Genomic DNA, 24,255 nt, shown 5'->3' with positions numbered 1-24,255 from the left:
CTGACTACACATCTTTACCACAGTGAGCCAGCCCTGTGCTTACCAACTGTTGGTTTCTGTCCCGTGAAGAGAGTCAACCCTTTAGTTTTCCCCATCATGAGAGGCCAGGAAGCCAACAGAAGAAATTGCATTCAATTTAAGGCATTGAATAAACTCTCCTGTCAGGTTGTTGCAGCTAAACTCCTTCCGCTAGAATAAAACCCTCTATGTAAAGAAAACAAAATAAAACACAAGCACCTCATAAAAATGTGACATCACTACACCACTGAGCCTAGCAATGTTCCTTCTCCTCATAAGGAAGTTATCCTTAGACTGGATGGAAGTAAATATTTTGTTTGGCTCTTATGTTTAAGCTTTTGGACAAGCTAAAGATCGCCCTGTTTCTAGATATCATTATATAGCATAACACGTCGAGAAAGGAAGAAGTCTCTTCTGGCAAGCCTTCTTGCTCAATTTGTTCTCTGAATAACTGGGATGGCCCTATTTTCATTGCTTGGCACGGAGCACAAGAGCCTGGACAGGAGCCCTGCCTTCATTCCCACTTCTTTGGAAAGTCCCAGAGTTGAGTGCTCAGATCTGCCACAGAGAGAGATTTGTAAACTGGACTGTAACAAGAAGCACGTATAACACACAAGAAAAAGAGGGTAGAAGATCTCCTGATACAGGAAGATCAAATTTTATTTTATATTAAATTTTATGTTTATGCCACAATTTAAATTTTACACCACATTTTAGCAAGAAACTCAGGAAAACATACAGAAGAAATCACATGAGCACTGTTGACTGCTGATGGAATAGAATGGCATGAATGTCCATCAACACACATGATTTCCAAGGGATTTTATCTCACTCCATTAGTTTTGCTTCCTGCATTTTCTAAAGAGTTGAAATGACAAAGAAAAAGCAAACAAGTACTTGGGGAAACCCCATGAATGTCCTTTGCTATCGAGTACAGTTCAACTCAACCTGAAGGATGCTTTTCGTGACGATACAGCATTACCATCTAAAATGAATGGTTTGTTGGTATCTGAAGTCCCAAGTGTCTGACACAACCCCCTCAGCTGACACCTCCAGGCCACCTTCCACCAAAGGCAGGTGGAAGAAGCTAACAGATGGGGCATGCTAAGAAAGACGATGGGAGAAGTGATCTCTCAGCAGCCTACAAGCTGCCTGAGACCATCCAACGGCAAGTGATATTAAAAGAAAAATGGAAAACATGTAAACTGGACTGCATGGTTACAAAGACAAGCTTACAGCTTGGCAACAGGTTGCTTCAAAGCTTCACCTGCCAAATTCCACGAGCCAGTGCAGGCACATGCACTGACCTCAGCACCCCTAGAAGGTACAGATATGAAACAGGCACATTGGAAACAAGCCCCTTCCCTGCCCCCCACAGCTGGGCTGAAACACCCCCTGATGAAGGAGTCACCCCAGGGCCCGTGCAAACACAGAGGCCTCTGCGCCACAATGCTGAGGCTAAACCCCCCCTTGGGCTTTCTCTCACAGAGAGAAGACGCTGGGCAGGGGAACAAAACCCCTCGCTTCCTCCCCCTTCTCAGGTGCCAGGGGCGGGGAACTGCCGCGCATCAAAATGGCGCCGGCAGAGCCCCCGCCTTCCCGCCGGCGGAAGCGAGAGTGACGGCAGCGCCGGCGACGGGAAGATGGCTGCGCCCAGCCTGCTGCGAGGGGGGTTGAGGCGGTTGTTCACCGGGCTCTTCGGAAACGCTTGGGCCTCGCCGCCGGTCCGAACCCTCCGGGAGGGTGAGTCTGAGGGTGGCCCTGGGCGCCGTGGGGCCTCTGCGGGCTGCCCCGTTGCCTCACCGCGGTCGGGAGACACGGTTGCGTTCGCTGTGTTTCACCCTCTCCCCAAAAAGTACTGTTTGATTTAGACTGCATGAGCCTCATTTTGCCTTTTTTGTTTGTTTTTTGTTTTTTTTTTCCTCAGTCGTGGAGGTGACCAAAGGCAACACGACCATAGTAAGTCCCTGCGCCCCCTCAGTCGCTGCCCTTGGCGTCGCGTCTCCCTCAGCCTCCCGCCGTGTGTCTGCCCCGCCCGAAAGAAATAAAAAGAGGGTAAAAGGGTCGCTTTTCTGCCTGAAAGACATCTCGGGGTGTGTAGGCAAAACCGAGGTAGGGGTGCATTGTAGGTATGGGTTACTAAGTGGCATGGAGGGCTTGGCTGCTGAAGGTTGGGATCGTCACTGTGTTGCTGATCACGAGTGGCTCCAGTTAGATCCACCCGTCAGTGCCAGATCCCTCGCTGAGCTCCTGGTAAGCTTGGAAGTCCTGACCAGAGGCGTTTGGAACCCAAAACACAAGAGGCAGTTCTTCAAATGGGTTCATTTTGTGAAGTGGTGGCACTTGGCATTGTCTGGAGTGTGGGCTTGCATGAAGGAGGTTTGCCCAGTCACTTTGTCACTTTGCCCTGGGCCAGCAGCCCGATGTGACATCACAGGATGGCTCTGTACTGGCTGTGTGCCGTGCATGTCACTTGCCTTTGATCTGTGTTGTGTCTGTTAATTGCTCTGTGTGTGCCGCAGTGACCACAGGTGATGCAAAGCTTGTATCTTGTAATGCACGTAGTAAGAAAAAATCCTCAGTGAAACGAGTACTATCAAAGGAAGACCTTAAATACTAAAGGAAAACTGCTCCTGAAAAGTAAACATAAGTTCTGAAGCAACTGATAAAGAAAAGCATTTTCTTAGCTGTGGTTTAAGACAGGAAGGAAGAGGCCAAAGCAGTAGAATTTGCATTTTTCTTAATTTAACACTATCTGATCTGTTGCACTTTATCAAGAGAATTGTTTTGTTTTGTTTTGATTTTAGCAGAAGCACTGAAATTATTGGGGAAGGAAAGGAGGTTGCATTATTCTGCTCACACGACATATGCCAGTAGCAATCTCTGCCTTGGCTGGAGACAGATGACAGATGTTTTTGAAAGGTGTAAATACAGTGAGGAGAGTGGAGTACAAATTATTTGGGAATAGCTAGAAGACAGTGTACTAAATGCTAATCTCTATATATAAATAATAAGAAGGTGACAGACTTTTGCTTGCTGATGAAACAGCATGAAACAGTTGTTCATGCCTTTGAAATTCTGAGTTTCCTTCTTGTCATGTGTGTATTAATGGACATTGTCACATTTGAAACCTGAATGGAGCAGGTTACTTATGTTTTAGATATATAATATCAAATAGAATATGGCAGTTTGCAAGATTTCCAAAACTGACAGTAAGTATGATGGAAAGTCTCTTTCTCTTCTCTTCAAGTGCCAAACTACTAATCTTTGCCCAGAGACCTGAAGAGAAGAGCTTGCAGGCAGGCTCTGAAGTTGTTTTAACCAAAACAAGGGGAGAGTGTGAACATAACACAACACACAGTGGATTACTTTACTTGGCACTCAGTCAGTTTCAGAGGGGATGTAAATTATAATCAAGAAGTCCCAATACATTAGCTGAGGCTTGAATAAGAAAAGGTATGCATTGCAGTAGGAGAGGTCTCTAGAAAAATAATTCTTCCTGGCCCGTTGCAGAAGCATAAGGGAGATTTGGATATTTCTACTGTATAATATCTGACATCAGCCTAGGATCCATCAGTGTCCCTAGATGAGGAAAATCTTGTAACAAATGGTGTAAATTGACCAGCTAAAGGGCTGAAACATTTCTCAACATATCCTCCGGTCATTCCATTTATCCTACCAACTCTACATTAGTCTTTTCTGGACTCATCTTTCTATGTGTCTGTGCTTTTATCAGTATTGGAGGAAGTGTTTGACATGAACCAGATGAATGAATCCCAGAGAAATCTGGACTTCATCAGCATACTGAGAATGTAGTGACCCTATATTCCTTTGTAGTTCTCTAATAGAAGAATAATAACTGAGTGAGTTAACAATATGAAAGTCCTCGGTAGGTGGGTCATAGTTGCCAAATAATGTACACTGAAATTTATTTCCAGAAAAATTGATATTGACATGGAAATGAATAAAGATTCTGAATTCTAAGATGGAATTGCAATCAAAGTACAGTCTGAAGCCAGGCTGGCAAGAATCAAGATGAAATACACTGACTCCCCAGAATATAACTTTACTAATGAATAGAAAATTATATACTGGCCTTTATTTTATATTTGTAGTTACTTTTTGGTTTTTGTAAAACTGGCTATTCTACTTGTAGAGGGAGGAATCTTACTTAAAAATTGACAGTGTTCTATCTCTTTGAGGTACTGAGATGCTTGAACTACAAAATAACTTCTCTGTTTCCATTTTGCCACCACTAGACAAGAAAGACACAAATCCATGATATAAATTAGCTCTGACAGTTCAGCTGGATGCCAGTGTCCCAAACACACTTACAGAAAATGTCATGCTTTTCTCTTCCCAGATTTTCAGGCACAGACCCTGACAGTTCAATCTAAATCAGACAGCTTTTTTCTTAAAAGTAACATTGCATCCCACCCAGGGTTTCTTTTTAAACTCTGGTGCTTGTGCTATTTGATGCTGTCAGCTGGTGTTCAAAATCTGGTTTTAATTTTAATTTGACCAGAGGAAACATCCAAAATATTTTGGAGAAAAAAAGTCTTAGTTTTATTGTCTTTTCTGTCCATTCAGCTGCAATTTGAGAAAGCTCTCATTTCTATTCATAAGTCCTCAAAAGAAGACAAGCACGTATGTAGATGGACTTCATATTCCTATTATATCTACATTTAGAAAACAAATTTCTCAAGTTCTTCCCACACAGACCTTCTGCATCTGTTTGCATGTTACTTTTGATAAAACTTGAGTGTTGAATGTCACTGCTTTGTAGTGATATAGAAAAGATTGTAAAATGATCTCCTAAAGGAATTGTTCGGGGAATTAAACTGGATGGAAAAATATTGGTGTGTTTAAATTTGAAAAAAAAAAAAATCCTAACAGCCCTTTATTAAGTTTAACTTTTGCTCAGAATTTCCCCTGTTGCTGATTTATAATCTAGCGGGCCATGGCTTGTTTTGGCCCACAATGTGCATCTGCTGTTCTGTGACATTCTCTTATTCGCAGAAAAAAATGTGTTTTAAAGCTTTTGGCTAAGGGGCCACTACAGTTTCAAGGCATAATGGTTCAAAGCAGTACTGCAATAAGTGGAATTCAGGTGACTATGAGAACTTCACACTGACTGTGAACTAGTTTACGTTTACTAAAACTTATACAAGAATTTACCAAATGGTTCTTTATGCCCATTGGATTTGTTCTTTCCCCCATAGTCATTGTATACCCAAAGTGCTTGGTATATCTTTATGTAAATGGGTTGAATAATGCAGATACTGTTCCCCTTACCTCTGCGCAATACTGGTCAATATGTTGTGGACTTGATGACAAGTATTCCTCAAGTCACAGGTACAGGTAGAGGTCCAAGCTATGCCTGATCATGATGTCCTTCAAATTGCTTCCTAGATTGAAGGGAGAATTATAGAGGATGCTGAGACACCAACTCCTCCAAACCCCTCTGGCCAGTGTCCTATCTGTCGCTGGAACCTGAAGCATAAGTACGATTACGTGGTAAGTTAAATGAAGGAGAGTTCCCCCATCCCCTTAGCTAGGTAAATATTGCTCTCAGATCTACGTTCTGTACAGCCTTCCCTTCTTGTCTTGTGCTGGATGTAGTAAAGATAGTTACACCCAAGAGAAGCAGAGATGGAGTTAACAAGAGCTTCCTACACAGTAATTGTGTGCCTTGGCTGATGGTGTTCCTGGGGAAAAAGAAGGATGAGCTCGTATCATATAGGAGGTTTGGAATGATACACATGGCTGTCTGATCTACGAAGGTCATATCTCTTTTGTGCCCAGCTTCCTTTCAGCATTGTACTTACAGGAGAAGCAAACTGGAATGCAACATTTAGTCAGCTGATTCAGACCTATTCTAACTCCAGAGAGGCCAAAAGATTTTACTAGACCAATTATATGTCTTTAAGCACTACAATTTCTCACTGGGTCATCGTCCAACAAGGTAATAAAAGTTTTTTATAACTTGTAAAACTCTTAGTATGAAGGAGAGGATATGTGTTTACATCCAATGCAACAGAAAAAATAACTTTGATTCAAGCTTTTTGCAGGAAATTCTAACAAGTTTATTAACTGATGGGAGGATTACTAACACTAAATGTAGAAGATGGGAGGGAAATCCTGTAGTGTTTTAAAACAAAAGCACAACAGTTAAGAACACTTCAGAATAAGTAGCATGAAATAGAAGATGCAGAATGTAACTTTACAAGAGGTCATTCTAGCACAGAGTTTACAAAAGGACTAAGTGCCCCCCTTGCAAGCCAAAAACCCAATACTGGAATTAGAAAAGAAGAAAACCAGACAGGAACATGCTGTTACTAAGATAACGCAACAGAAAACTCAGAATAAGCTAATGTCAATAGGATTAGGGCGAGAGAGATACAGATGCATCTGGAGGAAAAGAAGTCTTTGTGAAAAAGAAAGTCCATTAATGAGAGGAGAAGGGCACTGAAAGCCACACTGGCTGCAGGATGGCTGAGCTGCTCACATGCAGTTTTCTAGTGCACACACTAAAGAAAAGTTAATATTTTAATATCTAGGTAGTAATGGCAATCTTGCTGATGTAAAACACCAGGAAAAAACAGGTACAGAAATAACTTAAGCATTGAATTAGGTACAGACCAGCAGTCCTGGATTGTGTGTAGCCCCAAGATCTTAAGGAAATTGGCTAATTGGCTAAGCATTACTTGGCTTGCAGGATTTTTTTAAAGCATGAAGAAAATCCTGAGGAATCATTAAATGGTTTGAAAATGGCAAGTGAAATACTAAGTCGCTGAGAGAGGAAGGAGCATTATGCTGATGATTACCACTTGGTAAATCAAATGTTACAAATTCCAAGTAAAATGGTATCAACTAGGAATAAAAACAAATAACCTGTTTGATAGAACTAATCATGACTCATGAATTATGAGCAACATGAGTACAGAAATACTGCCAGACAAAATACTTGCAATTGGTCCAGGCAGGTGAAACAACAGATGTGAGATGTAAATAAAATATCTGTTTAGTGCCTTTTAAAGCCTCTGTTGCAGAAATTAATTTGTCTAGGATCAGAGTGTTGGCAATGATTCTGACTCAAGCTGGATGCAACATTAAACAGTGAAATAAGTTTGGGGCAGGGGAGTATTTAGCATTCTGTGAGCTAGTTTCTCAACAGTGTGGGAAAACTGAAAATACAATGCATTTGCAGATGATAATAAATTAGGAGAATGGCAAACACCATTAAAGTATGGAAAGAACTACAAAGACAGATATGTTATTTTGTGTTTGCCATGTTTGAATGCAGCGAATTCTTGCATCATGTCTTTGTGGTTGCTGAATTGTGTTGTGATCAAAACATACCAATCACTTGCACTGTAAAATACTTTCCTTAAGGTTAATATGTGTGACTTGTAAATGCAAAGAAGCAACAACATCATTAAACTGGGTAGTTCTACACGTTTCCAGAAAGCATTCAATGAGTCACATAGTAACAACTCCAGAAACTATAAACTGATGCTCAGGGATTAAATGAGCCATGGGAGCGGATTAAATCTTGGAAACTGATATATAAACCAACTTTCTACTGCTGTCTGTGGTAGAAGACTGTTGAATGTAGAGGTAAAGGCACCACTGAGAATAAAGAAGCAGTTTTAGACAATGTGATGCTGCAGAGGCTGAGTTACAGGATGAGAAGTAGGTCCCAACAGACAATGTAAAGCATGAGTTTTAGGTGTGTTTGTAGAGGGAACTAAGGTTATGAGTTTTCTTCCACGCTTCAGTTCAGTTTGGTTCTTAGATCCTGATTTCTACTGTTTGGTGTGGAGGCAAGAAAAAAAAACAAATGTGAGGAGAGATTCTGCAGCCAGAGTCTTGAGAATCATTGTTGAGATCATTGGTAAGAAATTGTGGTCCTGAGAGACAAACTAGGAATACGTTCATTTTGGCTGTCATGTAGTTTATTTTTAAAGTATATGCATCTGGTGTATATATGCAATACTCCTGCTGTAGAGCAGAGGAGAACCTGGACAAAAAGCTAAAGAGAGCAGTGTGAACTGTTTTTTCAGAATTGTGGCAGGTTCTAAGATTCTTACCTCGGTATTTAGGGGCATTCCTCAGTGGGGCTGATGAGAACTAGGAGAAATTACAGTTCTGAAGTAGGCCACCTCTTCTGCTTGGATAAGTCACTTATAATGTTTGAATGCTTTGTACCAGTCATGGATTTTCAAGCTTTTAAATGTTAAGGAGAATAAAATTTCCCTTTTCCCCACAAAAGCGATCTCTGCTATTTTTCTTTGCTGCAGCAGTCATGAGCAGCAGAATCTTGAAATGCTTTAATAATAAAGTGCAGGCGTTTAACTGTTTGGATAATTAAACAGTGGTACAGTTTACTCGCTGGTGGTTAATTGTCCTAAAAGTCTGTAAATTGAGAACAGCTATTTTTGTTACAGAGATAGCCCAGTTCATACAGCACAACCTATAATCTGTGCTTGGTAAGAGATCAGAATAGATGGATCACAGTGGTTCCTTTGAGATTGATAAGCTGAGATCAGTCAGTTGCACAGAAGGGAAAGTGTGAGCTTTTCTGCTTGGGACGCTTGTAATTGGGCTGAATGAGGCACTATGAAAAGGGAAGTGTTGAATTAGCCCCTGAGGGAGCTGAGTAATATGACCTCATAGGACTTTCCTTTTGTCATGTGCAACTAGCAGAGTCTAAAGTAGTGGCATAATGAGTTACTTTGGCTGTCAGAGAACTGGGAGACCAATGTCTCCCAAGTTATTAATCAACTGAACAGGCATTGTGAGGGCTAGCAGGTCATGATTCCGACCTGCCTCAGCTGTGGTGTGGAGGGCTGCAGTTGTCTGTGCCAGTTCAGTCCTTAGTCTCTGCTGAGGCTCAGGATAACAGTGCCTAAGTTATAAATTCCCAAAATTTGTGATCTGCATGCGTCAGTCCATTGAAACTGAGACCTCAGTTGATTTTTCTCATATCCGTTGGAGGTAAAAATTTATTTTGGTCATTGTCAGGATGCAACTGGATTGAAACCTGCAGTCCTGTTACGAAATGCCTGGAGAATGGTGTACAGCACTCCAGAGTAAGGGAGAAGGGAAAAACTAGACTCTTGTGTAACTGGAAATAATGACTGGCAGACTTGTCTGATACAGTCCAGTAGTAATTTGGCTACACAGACAGAACTCTTCTTGCGGTAAATGAAGGTTCTAATGAATTGCATGTAACTAATCAAGGATCCTGCTTTTCAAAGTGTCTGCATATATTAAAATGCAGAGATGCCTCTGCATTTTGGTTGCCATCCATTCACAAGAATGTGCTGTGCAGAGTGTTGCGTTTAGCAAGTTTATCCAGCTCTTTTAGAGGTGAAGGCTAAACTTGTTTTTCATTTTCCCCCTTATCCACTTCAAACATTGTTAGTCTGAGTAGGCAGTAAATATGTCATCTTGCTTTGGCAGCAATTAGGGGAAACCAAACTGCGAGCTTTGCCTATTAGCCCTAGAATAATTCAATCCAAGTTGTTTTCATCAAATGCTGCAGATTACAGGGGTGGGAATCTGGGTCCAGCCTCGTGGGAGCTGTCCAGTGATTAAAGCAAATCTGTGGTTACAGGCTTGGCTGTCCACTAGCACAAAATGTGAATTTCATGGAACATGACGGCACCATGAGAACTTGCCAGACATATTTTTTTCTTTGACCGCTCCACATACTTGTTTGCTTCCCTCCACAGCTGCCCCATAAAGTTGGCTGTACCTGTCTGCTTTCTCCCTATGGTAAGATGCATCTGTGCAAGTACTCTGGGAGAGGCACCTGGCCTATTAACTGTGGGGATCTTCAGAAATGGACAATCCATCTGTCAAGTGTGCAACATTTTAAGTCAAACACTCTGTGAGTGTAATTTGGAGCTGCAGCGGCTGGGATGTGGATGATTTCGGTTCAGAAATGGCTGCCACACAAGGGTGTTGTTCAGTTGGTGATACTGTTGGTCGTAGATGATAACAGAGAACAGATTTTCCTGTTTGTTTGGTTTTTTTCCCCATAGGGAGAAAAAGAAAGACTTTCTCCTTTTCCTTTCCACCTCCTCTCTTTGCATAGAAACACTTGATAACAAGCCTGTGACTCCATGAGGCGTGGTGGTAATATGAGAAATCACTTGGACCACACACACCACTCACAAGAGCCTGTGGCCTACTTAAGGTTTCATGGCTGCAAAGGCTGGAACAGCCTCAAATTTGCCATCAGCTCCCCTTTTCCTCTTCCCCACAGAGTAATGCAGCAGGCTAGTAGAAAAGTCTAGAAAGTTTTTCTCTTTCTAGGCACTTGGAGCTGGACAGCCCTTTTTCACTTTGGGAAATGCTGTGTTTGTGCTAAATGGCAAGTTGAGCTGTTGGTGATTTGGAGAACTGCATGGCTAAAGAAGAGGCAAAAAGGAAATGGAGTCTTGCTCTGGTTTCCTGAATCCAATCCAGTGCATTTCAGGAGTGGCCAAAAGTCAGTGCCCTTGGACTGTTCTGCTGGCCTCCGTCCAGCTTCCACCAACGCAGCTGGCACCAACTGGTCCCCTGGTTACTGTTCCCATTGGCAAGGCTGTGCATTAACTGGGCTGAGGACACTTGGCTTCCCTTTCAACCATAAATGGCCTCTCAGGAGCTTGCTGCTAGTTGCTCTGCTGTGCTTTTTGTGTTCTTTGGATACAACATCACTCTGTATGGTGGTTAATAAGTCATTTTATATCAGTGAGAAGTTGCCTAACCTGCCGTGTTTTCGAAGGAGCTGGATCTGAAAATCAGCCTGGACACATTCATTGTAGACAAGTAGAGGTAGAAAGAAAGACAGATAAGGGAAGAGGGAAATTGTGTGTCATGATGATATTAGTGAGGCTGGGATTGGAGGTGGGGAGAGGGAAGGACAAAAACAAACCTCAAAGCCCAAAACAAACAACAAAACTCTAAATTTTGGCTGCAATACTGGTATGAAAGTATATGTCAGAACTGGTCATTATCAGAAAGCTGTACTGAATTCCAGCAGCCCCCTTCAGAGCTGAGCTGGTCTTGTGCAGTGAGAATGGATGTATAATTCCTAGATAGCTAGGTTTTCTGAATACTCATTTTATATCCACTTTTGCAAGGGCAGTAGATGAACCTAGGAATGCTCTGGGGAGCTCTTTATAAAAGAGCAAAGATAGGGAGATGGGAGCAGGTCTGCAAATCCGTGAACAACAGGCAGAGTCGGGGTTACCCAATGTGAAAAGTAACAAGCACTCTTTGTTCTTGTGGTTTGCCCTAGACAGGAGGGGTGTAAAGTACTGATGTACCTGATTTGAATTCTTGTTCTGTCGGGGTGCGTGCCGGCAGGTCCCTCCAGCCTGCAGGCAGCCTCCGCATGGTCCAGTTACCTCAACTATGAACATGTTTACAACAGTGGTAGAGAAGTAAACTCTCCACCAGCAACAAGTCTATCAAGAGATGGGGAAAAAATAAGGACATGGTCTCTAGAGGCTGTTTGGGCCAACTTATGCTCACGTCAGCATGTCAAGGGGACCTGCTTGTATTGGCCTATGGAGTACATTTGCAGTGGTGCTGCGTGTGGAGATGGAGAGCACATATCTAAATACTGGGCTGTTGTACTATGTACAGTTAATGGGGCACTTGTGCAACAGCTGCTGCTGCTGTGTTTAAAAAAATTGTTATCCTAGCTCTGTGATACTATCTGATCCTAAAGATCCCTTTAATTTTGTTTTTATGAAGAATGTTTTAGGTTTCTAGAGCTCTTAATTGGAAAGGTCAACAGCAGTGTAATCTAAATTATTCTTGAATCACAGATGAGCCCTCAGCATTCTCCAAGTGTTCCTTCCATCCAGCATGGCTGTAACAAAGAGCCCCAGCTCATAAATGCATAGCTGAAGGACTGAAGGCAATGATTTTTCCTATTAGGTCTTTCTTATCAGCACACGCTCTTTGCATTTCTTACACAAAGCTTCTTCGTGCGAGATCTTGGACCACTTTCCTGCTCTCCACCCCTCCAGAGAGACATGAGGGAAGTTCTACCATGGGAAACTGGACAAAAGTTTGAGTAGTAGATAGCAGAGAACAATCCCCTTCTGAGGGAACAAGGAGGGGGCCAGAGGTGATCTAACATATCGGTGGCCTTTAGGGTAGCAGCTGTGATGGCATTTCAAGTTGTGTAAACATTGTCCATCTGTGGGTCTTGTGTAACTGTGCCTGAGTACCTAGGACACATTATCATAGCTAGAATCTTGGAGCAAGTGACAGCGAAGTAGCAGAGATTGCAGCTGACATCATATGTTTACACTAGTGAAGTCAGGGGAAGACTCAGACCATCTGAGTGACCTTAGTGAGCTAAGCTGGCAGGTGGAGTGACAGCAAGCAAACGCAACTTGTTGTCAGGCTGCAGCCAAAACACATAGGGAAGGAATCATTGGTTTGTTTTCCTTTGTTTTGAGTCCTGTACACAGCACGAGCATCAGCACAACACCTAAGAATCACAGCAGTTAAAGTAGCTGTAGCGCTGATGGTTTTGTCCTTCTCTTGCTCTCTCAGGATGTCTTGCTGCTGAGTCAGTTTATCCGTTCTGATGGAGGGATGCTGCCACGAAGGATCACAGGGCTCTGTTTGGAGGAGCATAAGAAGATTGCTGTCTGTGTGCAGATGGCTCACCGTGCAGGTACCTAGCCTTCTCCTGAGACAATCCCTTACTGAGGGACACCCGCAGAGCCCCTTGAGAGCCGTCTCCTGCCCAGTTAATATAGCTCAGTGAGATGTCATTGTCCAGTCACCCAGCAAAATCATTATGGTACAAATGCTGGGACAGGACAATGGACCAGAGACTACTTGTTCCACTTTCTATGTGTCTTGGCTCCTGCTTTGGCAGCAGACACCTGTTCCTGTAGATGAGTCTACTGTTGCAGAAAGATCTGGGAAGTGGCTCAGTCTCTAGTAACTAATGATTAAATACCAGCTTCTGAAATTACTTGATTTAGCATAAGCTTGACCTGTCTACCATAACATGCACCTGTCTACCATCTGCCATGTGAATACTTTTTTGCTTTACCCTGGAAGTGGGACCCAGGATGACACAATTGGAGTATAGTGCTGATCTTTATGCCTGGTACCTTAGTTGTATCCAAATTGAATGGACTGAGAATTTTAATAGTCAGATTTTCATCCTGAAGGTGGAATATGATTGGACACAAGTGCCCTGTGCCCTCTCAGAAAGCATCTTCGATGAGCCCAAGTGGCTGTGTCTTTGTGTTTTTCTTCTCTGTACATGGCACAACCTCCTAGCTCCTCTTTGGCTGCAGGTTCCGCAATAGTTCAAGATAAAATACCCTTTCTACTGTACTTGAGTTTTTGCTGTGATGTCCCAGTAGGGATCTGGGTTGCCTGGCTTACAAGGTGAAAGGTAACTTGTGGATGCTATAGAGGCAAGGAGGCACTGCAAAATATTCTCATGCTTTTCTTTTTTCTGTTTCAGGTTTGTTGCCAAACCACAGGCCTCCACTTCCTGAAGGGCATATTCCCAAGAAGCCCAAGCTCAACAGGTGCATAGTCTTGTCTTTCCACATTTCTTTTTTTCAAGGATAGATTGGAACAGGAAAAACACTTCCTTATAACTGGGTAAAATGTGCCATAAGGAATAAGGCTCATCAAGAGTATTCGTAGCATTTTGGAAAAGGTCCTTCATGCTACTCTCTTGTTAGTGTTTTAAGGGCAAACCACATCTCATTCAAACCATTTATTCCCACAGGATTAAACTGCCACACCTCAGATTCTGCCCTCCCATCCTCAGCTGCACTTGCTTCCTCATCACTAACACTTAGTAGAGCAGTCAGAGGAGTAAGCCACAGCATCACAGTGTAGTTGAGATTGCAAGGGGCCTCTGGAGATCACATAGTCCAAGCCCCTTGCTCAAGCAGGGTCACCTAGAGCAGGATACCCAGGACTATGTCCAATCAGGTTTTTCTTCAAGGCTGGACTTTCCATCATTTCTCTGGACAGCTTGTTCCAGAGAACCAACTCACATCGTGAAACAATGTTATCTTATGTTCAAACAGAATTTCTTGTGTTTCAGTTTGTGCCCATTGCTTCTTATCCTGTCATTGGGCACCATTGGAAAGAACCTGGCTCCATCCTCTCTATTCCCTTCCTTCAAGTATTGCTAAACATTGATAAGATGCTCCCTGAGCTTGCTTTTCTCCAAGTGAAACAGTACCTTCTCTCTTAGCCTTTTGGTGACTGGGCCCCATCAGCCGGAGGGTGCCCTGGAGGTGTTCCAGCAGTGAGTGGGGGGCTGAGCAGCCAGCAAGGGCCCATCACAAGCCTGTTCCACTCTGCCCCATCCTTGTTTCCCCCAATCAGCGATTTGCCCTCCACCTTCCTGTGCTACAGGGTCTTTTCCCCCTCCCCGGCCTCTATGGCCCCTGGCCTTTGATGGGTGAAGAGAAAGCCTGCAGCCGCCTCTTACGCTGTGCTGGGCGCTCAGAGGTGCTAATCCCCTGTTTATGACCTCACACTCTGTTTCCATGGTGATGTCAGAGCAGTTTATGAACCTTGCATTAGCAAGCGGTGGGGTTACCAGAGGCCATGGGGCTGTTGCTGGGAGAGCTTAGGCTGCAGGGCTGGGGGCAGCTGAAGACTCCTGCATTTCAGTTCTGACTGTCTGCAGTGGAGATTTGAGGCAAGCCCTTGGAAATGTCCCTTGGATACTGGCATGCTGCACACTGGGTATCAGTGGGCATCAAATTAGAGGACTACATTTGATAAAGCCCTGTAGCCATCATATACTTCAGCTCTGAAAACTACTTCTTTCCTGTATCTTACAAGTCTTTGGGATTCTTTAGTAGCTGTGTTTTTCTAGCAGCTGTGGGGTGGAGCACATTATCTTGTTAGCATTCACATAGCAACCCTGCATAGCAGGTTGAGACAGGAAATGGCAAATCCTGTATCTTGCTGGAATCACACCAGGACTCCAGATCTAATGCCTCGATTGCTATAAATTGTTCTGTAGACTTTTAGTGAGAACAAAGAACAGATACCTCTGGATACATTCTACATGGAAGTAGGTGTGCTACACCTCTAAAAAGAGATTTAAATTGGAGATTAGTATCCAAGCCCTCCCTATTGCATTGCTGCTCCCTCCCTACACCACCCTTGTTTTTCTCCTCCCTACAAGGGAACGTAGTAATCAGGGTGGAAGCAGAGTTTGGAATAAGAGACCAGAGCTGTTGCTAAGATGAAACAGCACTGTAATAGGCAGGCTTTGGGGTCTGGGTAGAGGCAAGATAATGGAATCAAGAAATCAAATTGAAAGTTTTGTTGTTGGGGCTGGAATTAAACAACTGAGTCCCAGAGCCAGGATAGACTGCAGTGGTACTTCAGGAGTGCTCCCTAGGTCATCTTGGCCTGCCAGAAGAGGAAAGCTCTGCTTGTGGAAGCCTTGTGACATCTTGGCCATTGTGGTTCTGTGAAAGTTTTCACCATGTGTACCCCAACCTGCACTTCCCGCATTGCTCTCTGGAACAGTAGCTGGCACCACCTAAGACAGGAGATATCAATTGCTTCCTTCCTCTGGACTGAAGGGTGCCCACATGCTTAAGACATTCAGCCTGTGCTTATTTTGGGAATGAAGCCAGAGTTTGTACCAAAGGTTTCCCACATGAATGATTTGTCCAAGCTTGCTTTGACTTTGCCTCTGTACTTGTTTGTAAAGCTTTCTGTAAATCTGTAGTAATTTGGGAAGCACTCAATTGGTGTGTGAAGGAACCAGGGATTCTGGCACAGCAGCTTGCCTATTGCTGTGCATGGGTGCTTGCAAAGGTGAAAGAGAAGTCACTTGTCTCTGCAGCAGTCTGGTCCTCCTTGGTCAGAAGAAAGTAGTCATGCAGAAACAAGCCAGCGAACAAAGAGACAAACTTGTATCAGGGTTGCAAAGTGAGATGGATAGTTCTCACAGGTGGATTTGTCATATCCATTATACTGGGAATTTAGTCCATTCCCAGTCACGTGTCCTCTGTTCCTGCTGTCATCTCCTTACTCATCTGCACTTACTCTCTTGCCATCAGGATCTTGCATTGCACGTGGAAGAAAGCTTTGCGAAAGACACAGTTCCTGCTATACTGTTCTAAAATAGGAACGTGCAAGATGAAAAGAATAGACAGAGCACCAAAGAGACTTATAGTCTGTCTCAAGACTGTGACAGTGAGCTTTGCCCTGCTGAAGGACATATTTCTCTCAGAATTTTATCTGTACTTTTGTGTGCTCACCCCTTCTGCCCTGAAATTCTTCTCATTGCTCCCTTGTAAGCAGTCAGATATCTCACTCTTCACTCTGAATTAGGAAATCATTCACACTTTTAAAGGAGGAACTTCTGAGAAGCCAGTGTCTGCTGTAGATGTTACCCCACATACTTCTATGAGAATTCCTACCACCCAGGGACAGAAAATCTTACACTGAGCTGAAGAATGTTTTGCTGATGGTAGAGTTCTTGACATTAGGCTACACCATCAGCTGCTAGAGTGACAGGACCATGATGAAAGCCTAAGATAACCTTAGAGGCTGATTCCACTCAGAGCACCTGAGACTGAAGGAGATTCATTGTGAGGAATGTAACTTGAAGTGTGAGGCAGAGCCCAGCAGCTCTACCATAATACAGTCGGATGTTCTGTAGACTCAAGCAGCAACCCCTGCTTGGCAGAATTCTGGCAGATTACTTCATTTGGATGAACAATCCTTTTCATTTCCCCAGTCTTGCAAAGTTCTGGTTGATGCTCCCTTTGGCTAGGGCTTCTTCCAAGGTTGTGTCTCTATTTTTGGCAGCAGCTTCATCTGCTGCCAAAAGGGGAAAAACCAACCTGATGAAAAACTGTCCTTTGCCCCTGAGATTATGTACAGGCCAGCTACATAGGAGGAGCTGTATGGCTGCTGGGCAAAGGTGCTAAGTACATACATAAAGGAGGAGCTGTGTTAATGTATACTTCTTGAGAGCACCAGAATAGCTGCTATTCCACTTTTCCTTGGCTGCACTTGTGGCTTGTCTTGGCCAGAATGTTTGGCCTATGTCATGGTCAACCTGTTTAAAGTGAGGCTGCTTCAAATACAAAGCATCTGGTATGCACAGACTATCACCCAGCTGGGATTAAAAAGTAACATGCCATCCTATGGAACTATCAGCAAACTGTCTTGTTTTCACGAAGGTCAGCAGTGCTGCCCTGCCATTTTTCTAGTGATGTGAAGTGTGGATCTATCATCTGGAACCCTTCTGCCTGCTTTGCCTCTCCAGAAGGTGCTCTTTTAGTGCTTACTCCATGATGTTTTCCAAAAAGCAGGATCCCTGCCCTATTTTCTGAAGTTGTTTTATTGCCTCCATTGTACAAACTTTGGACATTTCTTCTACATGCCTGAGATTTCTCTGCAGAGAGGTAAGAGTTGCCCTGCTTTGCACTGGGTCACTTAGCAGATGGCCTTCCCCTACCCACCCTGTTTCCTGATCCTGTTTCTGCTACTGGAATGCAAGAGGAAGAGCAGATCCCAGCTTGTTCCTGGTCATCCAGCTGTGTAGCATAGTATGAGATCACCCATCCAGGATGTAAGAGAATCATAGAATCGTTTTGGTTGGAAGAGACCCTCAGGACCATCAACTCCAACCATAACCTAACTCTAGCACTAAACCATGTCCCTAAGAATCTTATCTAAACGCCTTGTGATGGTGATGGTGACTCTGCCACTTCCCTTGGCAGAATGCCCTGTTCCCTGTTCCAATGCCCGACAATCCTTTCTGTGAAGAATTTTTTCTTAATATCCAATCTAAACCTCCCCTGGCACAACTTGAGGCTGTTTCCTCTTGTCCTATCACTTGCTACTTGGGAGAAGAGCCCAACACCCTTCACGCTACAACCTCCTTTCAGGTAGTTGCAGACAGTGATAAGGTCTCCCCTCAGCCTCCTTTTCTCCAGGCTAAACAGCCCCAATTCCCTCAGCTGCTCCTCATCAGACTTGTACTCCAGGCCCCCCACCAGCTTTGTTGCCCTTCTCTGCACTCTCTCTAGTACCTCAATGTCCTTCTTATGATAATGGGCCTACAGAAGAAAGTATAACATGAAAGTGAATTGCCAGTTTGAGCCAAGCTGTGCGGTCCTGGGGCTGGTAGGAGATGCATAAGAACACCTTGTGGTCAGAATTCAACTGGGGAGCACTTCACAGCTCTCTCTTCTATCCTCTGCAATTGGGACACTGTCTAGCTGAGACCACGATGTTTCTCTTTTCTTGGACTTAAGTTCTTTGTCTTTTTGCTTTCTGCTTGATTTGTTTTTGACAGCAATAGCTCATGAATGTTATTGCTTAACTGGTTTACTAGCTATGGGTGCCTTTAAAGAAATATGACCATTGAAGTACCCACATAATCCATAAACTTTTGAATCGACTGTCCTCCCCCTCTCTTCCATACCATTTGCCTGCAGAACTGGGACATGGAACACCAGTGAAATTTACCCCCTATCAATGCAGAATTATTCCCTGCAGTTGATTTTCTCATGTTTGGCCCAGTCTAGGGGGTTCACTGTTTCCAAGGGATGATTCCACAAGCAAATTTGTCTTGCAGCCAGGGATTGTTCCCTCATCCTGAGCCTGAATTCTCCTTTTCATAGCTTCCTACGGTTATTTCTGCATTCACTTGTGTACCAGCCTGGCATGCTCCAGTTAAGTGCTGCAGAAACAAAATATTTTTACTAGTCCATGAGGCCAAGGAAGTTCTGAGGGATTTCACCAGCACTGTGCAGAGTGACAGACTGTTCTCATATTCCAGATTCATGTGTGTGTAGGCCACCTCACAGGAGAACCGTCTGGGAAACAGTCAAGCACAGCTGCAGGTCAAACTTCTATCCTTACTTTAATGAATGGAAACCTGAATAGCTCGGCAGTTTTTTTTTCCAGCATGGAAGTTGTTACATGTATAGTGTGGACTAACACTCTATCCAGAACAGTCAGTGAGTTCAAGCCAGCATCTAGATGCTCTCTTAGTGTGAGTATAGCGCTCATTTTCTTTTGGCAGGTCCAAAATATTGGTTAAAGCACAACACTGTGAAGTTGTTCCCTTTCCAAAAGGACTAAGGGAAGTCACAGTTTCTCTGAGTCTAGGCTGTTTCAGCAAGAGGTGCTGTAGATTATGGAGTACTTGATCTGGAGTGCTCAGCTGCCACTCCAATTTCAGCTACCTACTGGAAGACCAGAACTTGGCACAGATAATATCCAAGTCAATCCCTCCTCCATCACATGAACTGAAGAAGTTGCTGTGTGTTAGGAAAGAAGAAGATTCCATATGAACTCCTCATGAATTATGAAGTTCTCAGGCTCTGTGGACACCTCTTGTCCCTGGGAGCAGAATCTGGTTTCACTGCTATCAGCATTTCACTCCAGCAGCATGTGGTTTCTCTCATCTGCATGCAAACTCTGCTGTGCATAGCATGTGAATTCAAAAGCAAAGATCCAGAGCGGCTGCAGGTGAGCAAAGCCAAGAGGTGTCATGGGAAGGGATGTGGCAGGGAGGAGCAGTCTTGCCAGCACTTTGATCGAGTGCTTCCTGCAGTCTGTAGCCTTCTGCTCTTTATCCAAACAAAAGCCAGACTGAAAAAGTTCAGGGGGGGGGCGTTCAGAAGTTCAGCCTTGAACTGCACCAAAGTGGCCTTTGTGTGGGCTGCGTGCAGGGCTGTGGGTGTGCAGCAGGTAGGTCATTTCCCTTACCCAGCAGAGGTGGAAGCCCTGTGCTACTCCTAGGTGTTAAGTGGCAGCCTCTAAGTGAGGAGGCTTTATTCACTGAATAAAATCTGTGGAAATGGACTTCCACATGCCACAGAGATTTTAGGCAATTGCAGTGACTGCAGGTGCCTAACCACAGTTGTTTCCATCCTGTTTATATCTTGCCTTTTCCCATCAGGGAAATCCCACCAGGATTCCCATCACACTTTATCCAAATTATTATACTGATTTGTGCAGCTGGAGTGTAGGGATTCTAGCTGTTGACCAGGATCCTACTGTACTCAAGGGGGCAAGCAGAGCCCCGAGGTGAGTTGCCAGTCCCCAAGACTGGCAGTTTTGTTCCCCTTTCTCCAGAGTTGAGAGCTCTGCACACGGAGATGGCAGGTTAGGAGACTGTGGACCAGTTGCATTTGGCATCGACATGGAAGGTCTGTCCTGACAACCCTCAGCTGATTGAGAAAATTCAGACCATCTGCCAGTGTGTGCATGTAGGTTATTGTAAAAACTCCCCAAGAAAAACTGTGTCCTTGGATACAATGGAAATTTGGGTGACTTGTCTTGAAAAGGGGGTATACCACCTTACATGGACAGCAGAGTGTGCAGGAAAGGCCCGTCTCTAACATGAGTTTTGTGGGTTGTTTTTACTGTTAGGAAAAAAAAAATAATCTGTGAAACAGTAGGAACTGGGGTTAGTCAAAGAGGAAAAGGAACTTTGTAGACTGACTGCTCCCAGGCATCAGGCTTTTGCCTCTGCGGAATCAAGGTGGGGGAAAAAAAAAGGCAGCAAACAAAATAGGACAAGTTTGAGTTTGGGACAAAGCAAGTATTAAAAGCGCTAAAAGCAAATGTGCTTCAGGAAGGGAAAGCGTCCAAATGTCTGTTTCAGCTAACAATGAAAAGCCCCAGCCTGCAGTCCCCAAAGGAAGCCAAAAGCCTGGACCAGAGCGCTGGATTAGACCTGCTCAAAAGAGAAATAACAAAAGCTTTAAAATCAGGCCATTACTAAATCCTCCTTCCTATGCAGAATTGGGGTGTGCACTTCCAGCCCCCACACAGAAACAGAGGGATTTCTTAAAAAGCCACTGTCTGTCTAAACCTGCACGCAGCATTGATGTGTATCTCACATTCACTTCTCTTCCAGTGAGATCATTTATTATCACAGGGGCACTTTCCCGTAAGCCTGTGGACACGTGACCAGAACTGCACTTGGCACACTGATGCATTAAAACAATTTGGGATTTTTTTTTTTCCTCCTTCGCTGTAAGTGCAGCTTTGCGATATTAAAACTTGCGCTACAGACCTCCTAAGTGCAGAAAGGGGAATGTGAAAAGAAGGACCTGGCCCCATGTGCCCATCAAATACCCTACAGCTTCTCCCGAAGTAGCTGCCTTGCCACAATTCTTTACCAGATTCCAAACTGGGGACCTGCATTTGGACTCTCTGAACTCCCTTCACGTGTGAAATTAGAGACGAGAGAGTCTCTCCTACTTCCTGTCCTGATGTGGTTATGTAAGGGATTTCACTAATGCACTACATAACGTGAAAGGTCAAAAGGGACTAATTCAGCACATGCACAGGAGAACAAGTGGCTGGATCTTGCTCTTTGCTGTCTCCCAGATCCCTCTTCCTGTTGCTTCTAGGTGTTTTAACTACCATAAACTCCTCAAAGCAAAAGCAAAGCATTTTGGAAGCGGCTTCATTTCAGTGGCAGGAGCCTCTAAATGTGTTTCGTTTTTCAATTTGTGTTGTTTGGGATTGCTGAGGAAGTGCTAGGAAAATGGGCTGCTGTTATACAGTCTGTAGCTGCCTGGCATAGCAAGCTTTCTTTGTAGTTCTCAGGCAAGTGCCAAATGCCTTCAAACAAATGCATTACATGGTCTCTGTCCAAAGTTCTTAATATCTCAAATTTGCACGATGCAAATAAAAGGTAACAAAGCTGTTTGTGGAGAGGATGACTGATTGAAGTTACATTAAGACCATGGGATTACTCAACAGAGGCATGCAAACATCGCTGGACAAAGTTTATCAGTCTGTTCCAAATTCTAATTTGTTGGAGCATTGTTTGTGCAGATTATGCTAGGGTTTTACTTTGGATCTTTATTGTCTGAAAAGACTCCTCTTTCTCTAAGGACTTATATTCCCCTCTCTACTGGTAGCAAAAGATTTAAAGTCTAACAAAACTCTAGGCCACCCAGCCACAGGGTAGAATTTCCAGTAACTGATTCTGGATCTGAAATCCCCTGCCTGTTTGCAAAGCCAAGTCTAAAACTTCATATGGTAAAAAGCAGAGGAGTTTTGCCAGACATTGCTCTTCACAGAGATTCGCAGTTGTGATGGTAATTCCATTCTAGCACCTCTTGCATTGTAGGTTCTGACTTCCTGCACCAGCAAGCTGCAATAGTATTGTACAGAGAATAGGAAAGCAAATTTTCACATGTGAAAATACAAGTCTAGGCCAGAAACCTATCTCATGGAGAAGAAGTAACCAATTATACACTGAAACTAAACAAATCCCTTTTTAGAGACTTGTTTCTCACAGGGTTTAGCCTTTGTAATTAGTTTACCTTATTGAGGCTGGCTGTTGAAATAACACATCCCATACAGGCTGGATGCATTCAGTGTTAGACTTAGTTCCAATGGAAGCATTTGGCACTCCAGTTTAGCTTCAGGTGGACAACTTGCCAGCAGCCTAGAGACTACACCTGATCTGTTTCATGAAACTGAAAGTCAGGCTGGTGCCAGTGCTTTCAGTACAGAGGTGCAGCTTATTAGTTCCAAAACAAAAATTCCTTTCTAGTGGTCCCTTCTAAATTGAGGGAGCTCTGCTCATGGTTATTCCTTTTATAAAGAGGCACCTGGGGAGACAGAGGCTGCAGTGCCTGCTTCTGCTTCAGTCGGAACTTCTTCTCAGCGACCAGTTTAAAACTGAAATGCGTTTGTGTTGTTTTGACAGGTATCTGACGCGCTGGTCTGTCAAATCTGCAAAGCCCATCTGGAGGAGAGGCCCTAAGTGGTGCAAAAAACCCTTGCCAGTCGGACACCCTTTGCTGAAGGATAATGTCAAATATACACACAAGCTTCTCTGTTTCAACCACTAGTGGCCAAAACTGGCATACTCACTAAGCTGTTTTCCACTGTTCTGAGTTTTTTTGCAAGTTTGTCAGTATCTCAACTTTTCTTATCGCAAAACTGTCATTTTCTCCAGTGAATGCAATCTGCTCTTCTAGGAGAATATAAGATTCAGCAAAGTAAAGTTCTGTGTGCAGAATGATTTGGAGAAAGCAGGAGGCAAAGACTTTTACCTCAAAGCCAGAAAAAATCTGAAGGTTTTTGTTCCATGGTCCACAACTGGGTACTTCATGTATTTCAACGTGTATTTCAACTCAGATTTGCCTTCTTGGCAGTAACAGAAATAGTTAATGCCTACTGAAATTAAATTTTTTTTGCAATCTGTACTATCCATAATTTGCAGCAGAACACCTGTGGCAGTGGCAGACAGGTGTGTGTGTGTGTCTTACATGTCCCTGTAAGGATTCCTGGCTTGTGCTTCACTCCTGGATCCAGCAAATACAGAATGTTGACATCCTTGATGACTTGGCCTAGTTTTTTGACCTTGCAAGTACACTTGCCACAAGTCTACCATGTCAGTGATACAGCTGCTTCCTGCGATAGTTTGGGGCTGATAGATGTGCATAATTTTCCATCTTGTAACTAAAAAGTGGCACCATTTCTCTCCCTGTAGAGTACAAGTATGCACCTTCTACCTAGTGACCACTGCTACTTGAGAAGTGCTACTTATAGGCCTGATATAAAAGGCTCACTAAATTTATCAGGGTCATTATTGCTTTGGCTCCATTTATTTGATATTTATCTGGAGGCTACAAATCAACAACAGGTTTTTTTGCATATTACTATGGCACTTAACCTTGTACTGCATTCATCAGAATCATCTGCTAATACCTAGCGGCATGGACAGGAATAAAGGGTAAGGACAAACACAGATTACTGAAGAAATTGAATTAGATTATAATGGTTCTTTTTAGCTTTGCCTTGTGAAATGGAAGCCCTACATTCAGCCCCTTGAGCTGGCCAAGATCTTTTTGGTTTGGGAGACAGAGCCAAGACTTCATTAACTACTGAGATAAAATCTTTGGCTGACCTTCTCTATTTTATGAAGCTTTGAAACCTACAGCCCTTCAGAAAGGAAAAGATTTTTTCTCTCTTCTACGTACAGAAGTTACTATGTCTTGTAGCCCAAGTAGCTCTGCTCAGTGAGTTTTACTAATGGAGAAGCCACTGGATTAAACCATTGCTTTGAGGTGAGCTAGAATGAGCACACTTTGCAAAAGACCAGATGATGCCCACAGTTAATTTTTTTCCTGCAGTTTAGTGCCATGTGCTGGAAAAAACCCTCTAATTTTGGTGAAACCTAACATCTGAAAAATGGAACACTCTCTT

At 43.6% G+C, this 24,255-nt stretch overlaps 2 protein-coding genes across 4 annotated transcripts in view; one reads left to right on the top strand and one right to left on the bottom strand.

Annotated features, from left to right (window-relative positions):
- Window positions 1–24,255, bottom strand: part of RSPH9 (radial spoke head component 9) — a 161,796-nt gene that overhangs the window by 118,228 nt on the left and 19,313 nt on the right. The gene's annotated exons all lie outside the window — the stretch shown is intronic.
- Window positions 1,551–23,387, top strand: MRPS18A (mitochondrial ribosomal protein S18A). 2 transcript variants are annotated; one of them, XM_005503796.3, is made up of 6 exons: window positions 1,551–1,761; window positions 1,946–1,977; window positions 5,431–5,535; window positions 12,589–12,712; window positions 13,523–13,589; window positions 22,751–23,387. In XM_005503796.3, the coding sequence occupies exons 1-6, from the start codon at window positions 1,662–1,664 to the stop codon at window positions 22,893–22,895; spliced, it is 573 nt and encodes a 190-aa protein (XP_005503853.1). In that variant the 5' UTR covers window positions 1,551–1,661; the 3' UTR covers window positions 22,896–23,387. The 2 variants fall into 2 exon arrangements, with proteins under 2 accessions (XP_005503853.1, XP_064914159.1); XM_065058087.1 differs by lacking the exon at window positions 5,431–5,535 and having other exon boundaries at window positions 1,555–1,761.

The sequence above is a fragment of the Columba livia genome, chromosome 3 (assembly GCF_036013475.1).
Source record: "Columba livia isolate bColLiv1 breed racing homer chromosome 3, bColLiv1.pat.W.v2, whole genome shotgun sequence".
NCBI classification, from domain to species: domain Eukaryota; kingdom Metazoa; phylum Chordata; class Aves; order Columbiformes; family Columbidae; genus Columba; species Columba livia.
This window is presented reverse-complemented; position numbering and strand designations above follow the sequence as displayed.

Bases quoted from the DNA above. Each gene is read 5' to 3' on its own strand.
- MRPS18A (XM_005503796.3), top strand. From the start codon at position 1,662: ATGGCTGCGCCCAGCCTGCTGCGAGGGGGGTTGAGGCGGTTGTTCACC. The intron at 1,978-5,430 runs GTAAGTCCCTGC...ATTGCTTCCTAG, and splicing joins CCAAAGGCAACACGACCATA to ATTGAAGGGAGAATTATAGA. The intron at 12,713-13,522 runs GTACCTAGCCTT...TTTCTGTTTCAG, and splicing joins GCAGATGGCTCACCGTGCAG to GTTTGTTGCCAAACCACAGG.